This window comes from Vipera berus (assembly GCF_964194415.1).
Source record: "Vipera berus genome assembly, chromosome: 5".
In the NCBI taxonomy this organism is placed as follows: Eukaryota; Metazoa; Chordata; class Lepidosauria; order Squamata; family Viperidae; genus Vipera; species Vipera berus.
Window position 1 is genome coordinate 71,145,284 of NC_138207.1, and position 8,036 is coordinate 71,153,319.

At 40.0% G+C, this 8,036-nt stretch overlaps 1 protein-coding gene across 1 annotated transcript in view; it reads left to right on the forward strand.

Moving 5' to 3' along the window:
- ADGRA1 (adhesion G protein-coupled receptor A1) overlaps positions 1–7,822 on the forward strand; it is a gene marked incomplete at both ends in the record, with an annotated part of 483,384 nt that extends 475,562 nt beyond the window's left edge. Inside the window, 2 exons of the mRNA XM_081329555.1 lie at positions 2,333–2,434; positions 6,610–7,822. Of these exons, the coding sequence (XP_081185681.1) occupies positions 2,333–2,434; positions 6,610–7,822 (1,315 nt within the window). The remainder of the gene's footprint in view (positions 1–2,332; positions 2,435–6,609) is intronic.
- Positions 7,823–8,036: the final 214 nt, after the last annotated feature.

Sequence of the window (8,036 nt, forward strand, 5' to 3'; positions counted from 1 at the left end):
CCCATGCATTAAATTAGCGAAGGCATGAGCGAAAGCTGGAAGTGAATCGCGTTCAAGGTACAAGACTCACTCCTACAAATCCTCAAATCCTGAGTCCTTCGGGAGAAGGGCGGTATACAAATTAAATTAATAAATAATTAATAAATAATAAATTGGGAATGGAATGGGCAGGCTCCATTACATTCGTAAGTCGAGGACTAGCTGTACCTTCTCCCAAGCAGTGTTTACTCTCTTTTTTTTTAGAAAATTTTATTAAATATACATTTAAAAACAAAAGTGGACATGATTCAATTTCCCTAGCTACAACACTGCTATTAGTATTATGTTACAGAAAGAAATAACAAAAACCTAAAATACAGTCTATAACGGGACCGAGTATAACAAACTGTACATATAACATCTGTCAGGGTTTTTTTAGTAAACTGTCATTCAGTCCTCAGCATTATATTTACATGTCTTTCAGTTATGTCCATTATATAGATGCTAATAAGAAATCCTTACATTATCAACCAATCAAATAATGTTCATCTCAGCAATCCTCCTTAACTCTAACCAATTGTACAAATTTTGCCAAATTTCATAATACTCTTCTGTTTACTCTTCTGGGCCTCCCTTCTGGGTAGTTTGCAGATACTGCTCTAATTTTCCTTTTCAAAAAGCACATAAGGACATTTTAAGAAGGAAAGCTTGAGAGATGTAGCCTCCTCCGCGCCGCAGTGAATAATACCAACTTAGCCTGGGGCCAGCTGCTAAGTGTTCGAGGGAGCCAGAATCAGCAGAGGCCAAGGCAGTGGCTGGAGGCAGCATGCTTATCATAATTTATTTTATCAAATTTCTACATTGCACATCACACTTGTGTGACTCTGAGCAGTTTGCAGATAAGACAGTAAAAATCATGTGAAAGCTGTAATGGAAAACAAAGTTAAAACCCAGACTGAAGACAGAGTTTAAAAAGAACAATTGCAGAGTTAAGAAGGCAATTCAGCCCACCAACCACCTCCAGGGTTGCAAGGCATGCTGAGGACCCTAGGCTGGTTGGCAGAGCCAGGTCTCCATGCTCTTCCGCAAGGCTGGAACAGTGAGGGAGGGGCTTCCCTCGCTTCTGGGAACAAGCTGTTCTATAGGGTGGGGGCAACGGCAGGGAAGTTTCTTTTCCTAAACCCTGTATGCAGAATTTCTGAATTACGTATAATACTAAATAGATTTTTTCACAATATGTATATATGCATATCACTATATCAATGTTGCCCTATGTAGTGCTCACACTTTCCTCTCCTGTGTGCCATCTTTATTTGGTATTCTTGGCTTTGGATTGTCCTGGCTTTTAGCATCTCTATTGAAGAGATGTTCTAGCTTAGCAATATGTCTTCTTCTTGTTCTCTACATCTCTTTGGGACAGAACAATATTGTTTAGAGCAGGGGTCCTCAATCTTGGCAACTTTAAGACTTGTGGACTTTTAACTCCCAGAATTCCTCAGCCAGCAGAGGAATTCTGGGAGTTAAAGTCCACAAGTCTTAAAATTGCCAAGGTTGAGGACCCCTGGTTTAGAGCACCAGTTCCCATATCTGCTATCAAAAGTTTTGCTGTGCACTAATATTTACAAAGGGAAAGTTCAAGATTGGAAGCTCATGGGTTCAGGTTTGTATTAATTACGTAATCAAGTCAGATACAACTTCTGGTATTTTTTCCAACGTGAAACAAAACAGTGGTTTGTCCAAAGCCTGTATGTGATATATTTTTGTCTCATTAGCTCAGATTCTAGATTGGGAATAGAGAAGACACTGCCAAGTTTACAAAGGATAATGTCTTAATTTAATAGGCCTTTTGCAAGGTTATACCTTTTAATATATTAGAAGTTGAATAATAATACATGTCACACATAATACATGTGGCCATTCTGCTTGAAATTGTGGTTTGGCTAATTTTTCAGAATCAAATTATTTGATCTTCTGCATTTAAACAAACATCTTCACCAACAGTAATTCCTTTTTGTTTGAAAACAGCTTCCATTTTTAAAACTGGAATGTTGGGATTTTCATTTTTTTTTTCTTACTGGAGGGTTGTATCCATGGTTAAATGAAAACATATTTTTATTGAAATGTCCCAGTTTTGAATGCATTTCACACTAAAATGCTAAACTATATGTCTCTAAATTTAAATCTTTTGCTTCCTAGATCATCACACTGTGTTTTCAGTTTATTTCCAGTTTTAATGGGTGGTTGAAACTGATGAATTGAGTTACATTCTGCTTTCAAAGACTCGTTTCAAATATTAAAAATCTTAACCTGATGCCAAGCAAATTCACCTGTCAAATAATTGTCTTTGAAACAGGTTCTATCTGATTAGTGGAGGAGTTCCTTTTATTATCTGTGGAATCACTGCAGCAACCAACATAAATAATTATGGGATAAAAAGTTACGCCGGAGCTCAGTTGTAAGTATATCCGTTTATTTTCCATGTATGATGCCACTGTTATTTCCTCTAAGAGTAAGTCATGATTAAATAACTTTCAGTCTGGATCCATAGCACCTAATCCAGAATCCCTGTCAAGTTAGTTGATTCCCCATCAGCGTGTGGTTTTTGTCATTTTATAACATTACGTATTATACTCTGCACACAGCCTAAAAACCTTCAATTATGGTTTTTAATGTTTCTAAAGTAAATATATAAATGCACGAGGGGACACACACCTGTTTAGAAATCCACTGATTTCTTCTAAATGCATTGATTTAATTGAGTACTAAAAAGTACTAAAGGAGCATTAATAAATTGTGTATTACAATAGTTTGATAGCATTTAAGAAAAGCATTATCAATTAATGTCCTGGCAGATTTGGTGTTCCCGTATTTGTAGAAAAGTGGAGGAAATAAAGCAAACTGTGTTTTTCCTTCATGAAAATACTTTTAGGTAATTTCATTTGAGAAATAGATTAGAAAAATGAAGAACCGTGGCAAAACTCTTCTGGAAGTTCTATCCTATTAAAACGTATTTATTCCATCACGTGTGATTAGACAATCACTTATAATCAACAGGATGTTAAAAGATCTGATTATTTATGTTCATAAACTTGTGGGAGACTTTCCTGCCAGCATTTTTACAGAGGTTGTGCTACTTTAGTTTAATGACTTTAATCACAGGCAATCAATACCAGATATCACAATATGAGTAGAAAACCAGGAAGCAGGTGGAGGGGTAAAATTGCTCAGGGGAGAAAGAGGTAGACTAAATCACAGCACAGTGTAGCGTATGCCTTATTCATTTTTCACAACACGACATATTAATGTAGACTTTCTAATTTGAGTGTTTTTTTACGGAGCTAAGTTTTGAAGTGGCCTGCGATAAAGACCATTTTGAAGATACCCAGGGAAGGGGACAATGCCATTGGCTCTCACTTCATTTTACTTGCTATATACTGTGCAGCTCTTGAAAGACTTTTGGGATATCTAGAGATTGTCTGAGGGAAGGTTTTGTTTTGTTTTGTTACAAATCAAGCAAACTGTTCTGAGGAATCAGAGGAAGCTGTTAATATTTTATGTGTTACTGAGAAGTGCTTGAGAGCAGAGAAATTCAAATAAGGCTGCATGGCACACCCTGAAAGGTACATTTGAGCATCTACTGAAGCAGCTCAGAGTTTATCCCCTTGTTCATCCTAGTGCCTGGAAAGAAGAGCCTCTTTAAGAGCCTCAGGATATTTGGGGGAGGAAAAAACCTATACTCAGGAGTCCCTGGAATAAAACTAAGCAAAGCCACCACAACAGCAATAAGGAAGAAAATAACAGATAGTGCAGTTGGCTTAGTGACTGTTCAAAGTTAAAATGACACTGAAAAATGTGACATGATCATTTTTCACATTTACGAGCATTGCAGCATCCCCATGGTCAAAATCCGGTTCCTTAGCAACTAACTCATATTTATGACAGTTGCAGTGTCCCGGGGCCACGTGATCCCATTCTGCGACCTCCTGCCAAGCAAAGTCAAAGGGGAAGCCAGATTCACTTAAGAACCGTGTTACTAATTTAACAACTGCGGTGATCCACTTAACAAATGTGACAACAAAAGTTGTAAACTGGGGCAAAACTTCACTTCACTTAGCAATGTAAATTTTGGCCTTTATAGTGGTCGTACGTTGAGGACTATCTGTAATTATGAATTATTTTCATAGTCATGCAGCATATGAATTATTAGGCCTGGCTCTTAGAAGAAGAATATGTTGCCCAGCACAGTACAGATTGTATCGTTGTACCCCAACTAGGGAGGTCATCTTAAAGTCAGGGGGCTACCACTGACTTAAAGCCAGGGGGCTACCACCATTCCAGGACAGCCACTCACTCACTATTCTTCCCTAGTGGAGATGTTTACAGGTAGTCCTCAATTTACAACCAGTCACTTAGCATCCATTCGAAGTTAGGAGGGACCTCCCCGAAGTTACTTACAGCCCGTTTTGAAAGGTATGATGGCCACACCCGCCCCACAGACTCACCTTTACAGCCGCTCGCAAGCATTTCGGGGTAACTTGAGTGCAATTCACAACTTTTTTTCTTGGCAGTTCCACTGTTTTCAGAGAAATGGAGTTGCTTAAAAACAGCAGCTTTCACTCAGTGACCACTGCAGTTGCTAAACAAATACCACCACAAAAAATGTACAAAAAGAAAAGAAAACAAAACTCAAGTGGAGTCATGTGGTGCTTCAGCTTACAACTGCAACAAACCTATGACAATAATTTTGGGTTTAATTACAGTTGTAGGTTGAGGACTACCTCTAAATGATTATTTAAATTCATATATTACTTTATCCAGCTGTGGGCACTGGGTTCGTGGATAAAGGCTTTTGTTCTTCCAGGCTTATGTATGTTAACTGCTCCGCTCCTTCACATTAGCTGAGAAGAGTCTGCAAGCACACTGACAAAAAATTTGTATACTAATGGCTCTAAGTAAGCCCCATTTCCCATCTTTTTTTCTTTTAATTGGAATCAAGGAGAGAATTCAAGTGGGGATGTAGGGAGGGGACAGGGAAAGGGTCCGAGTGACAAAAGTGTGTGTTGCAGTATAAATCACATGCCTGCCGTACCTATGTCCAATGTAAGGGACATTGTAAAAGGATAGTGTTAGTGTTGTGACATTGCAATGCACATTTGATCACCGCTTTATCCTTGTAGTTTGTGTCTGATAACTATGAGTGAGTGAATCCCTAAACATCCACAATTTTTCCTCTGGGTATGCACTCAAGATTTGACAATACACTGCAAGGTAATTTTATTAGCTGTGTTTCAAAACCAGAGTATTGCATTTGGTATCTAGAGAGCTTTAATGAAAACTTATTTTCTTGTATGATATGAGAGCCAGCATGAGATCGAGATTAAAAGTTTCACATTTACCTCAGCCACTGAGCTCACTGGGGCACCTCTGCAATAGGCTGAGATCCTATCAGAAATATTACTTAAAATCTCCGTTTTAAAAACTGTGCTATGGGTAAAAACCAGATAGGTGTTACAGATAGTCCTAGACTTACAACTAGAATTGGGACCCAAATTTTCATTGCCAAGCAAGGTGGTTCACTGAATCATGCCTGAATTTATTACCTTTTGCCGTGGTTGTTAAGCAAATTGTTGTTGTTAAGTGAATCCTGCGGTCATTAAGCAAATCCCACTCCCCCCATTGACTATGGAGATTCTTAGTTCTCCAGATCGTGATTGTCTCAAAGGTTCTTTTTCAAAAGGCAACTGGACTTTCTTTTTTCTCTTTGAAGACGTTTCGCTTCTCATCCAAGAAGATTCTTCAGTTCTGACTGAATGGGAGTGGTGGTGGATATGGAAGGGTTTATTTTCCTTTGCAGTCATCCAGTTGTTAGCATCCTCTCTGAAAGCCGTTGAGGCCCTTTGGGGTTTTATCTTTGGGGGTTTTATCCGTGCCATCAGGTTCACCTGCAAATAGGTGTGGAATCTTCTTGGAACTGCTGAAAGGACTGTGTTGTAAACAGGAGACAGGTGGTTCAAGTGACCCTGACGGCACAGATAGATGGCTCTCAGACAGAGCGCTAAGGACCAGATGACTGTAAAGGAATATAAATCCTTCCATTTCCACCCCTGCCCTCAACATTCAGTCAGAACTGCAGAAGCGTCTTGGATGAGAAGCGAAACATCTTCCTCAAGGAAAAAAACAGCTGCCTTTTGAAAAAGCACCTTTGAGACTTCCCCCATGGACTTTGCTTGTCAGAAGCCCAGTTGGAAAGTCACAAATGGCGATCATGTGAATCCGGGACACTGCAAGTGTTGGAAATGCGTGCTAGTTCCAAGTGCCCAAATTTTGATCATGTAACCCTGGGGTTGCTGCAAGAGTTGTACAGTGCAAGGACCGGTTTATAAGTCACTTCTTTCAGTGACATTTTAAACTTTGAATAGTTGCTAAATGAACGGTTTAAGTAAGTAGAGGACTACCTGCAGTAACCTTCACTGTACCTATGTAAATCCCATTTTTGCAGAGGACATATTTTTTTCTAAACCATTTGCAGTTTATTATAAATGTCTATTTTGCATTAGCAGGTAATTTGTCTTCCATATTATTAATTGGATTTCTTTCTTTTTTAAAAAACTCTATCCCACCGATGTATAGTTGTTGGATGTCATGGGAGCCAAGCCTTGGTGCATGTTATGGACCACTTGCATTCATTGTTCTGGTAACGTGCATTTACTTCCTCTGCACCTATGTGCAATTAAGGCGTCATCCAGAACGCAAGTATGAATTAAAGGAAAGGATAGAAGATCAGCAGAGGTTGGCAAGTCCTGAACTTGGCCACGGTCACCTGACCGACCTTGGATCAGTTTCCCAAGCAACCTGTTCAGTGATGTCTTCATCCTTGTTGGAAAATGAGCACTCCTTCAAGGCTCAGCTTCGAGCTGCTGCGTTCACTTTGTTTCTGTTTACTGCCACCTGGACTTTTGGCGCCCTGGCTGTCTCCCAAGGACATTTCTTGGATATGATATTTAGTTGCCTGTATGGAGCATTTTGTGTAACCTTAGGACTCTTCATCCTCATCCATCACTGTGCCAAGCGAGATGATGTGTGGCATTGTTGGTGGTCCTGTTGCCCTTCTCGAAGAAACACCTACTCGGTGCAAGTCAACGTCCGTCCAAAAGTTAACGTCAACGGTGAAAGCCAAGCTCATGCCTCATGTCTTCAAGACTCACCGTGCCCAGGTAAATCGGCTGTTTTTAATCACCCAGCCATCAGTCATTGCAAACTCACCAATCTACAGGCTGTTCAAAACCACGTCAACTGCCTTTCACCGGTCACACCCTGTTGTGCAAAAATGCATTGCGATCAGCTCCTGGAAGATGAAGCTCACATTCATGTACACAACGAAGGGACTTTCAGACCCAGCATGCACATTCACAGATGTTTGAAAAGTAGAACTAAACCACGATATTTCAGCCGACATCGATCAGCAGGAGAAAGGGAGTATGCTTACCACATTCCTTCAAGTATTGATGGCAGTATACACAGTTCACATACAGACAGTCCACACAGTACACATGAGCGTCACTCGGGCCACAGGCGGCCCTGTTGTGCAAAAAACAGTCCTTATCCAACCATCACTCAGCCTGAAAGTAGTGATGCAAGTACTGTGATCTATAGTTGTGCTAAAGTCCCAGAAACTGAGACAGGCCCCCATTTTGAAATGCATCCACGGACACAGTCCTTGCCCTTTAGCACAACCAGTCACAATGGAATTCTAAAGGGAAACCTGCATGAAGCCATGATCTACAGTTCAGATAGTACAGGAAATATCAAAACAGGGCCATGGAAGAATGAAACTACTGTGTAGTTGGTAGGCCACATTTCTCGACTTGCAGCTCAAAGCATCTTAGACTGCAAACCTATATACAGCAATTTGGGAGTAAGCCCAATTAAATTCAGTGGGCTTACTTCTGAGTAGACCTAGGTAGGTTTGTACTGTTGGTCTTTGTTTTCCTTCTAAACTGAATACGTTTCTACGTGTTTGTGTAGCACATAAGATAACTCTACAGGTTTTCAACCTA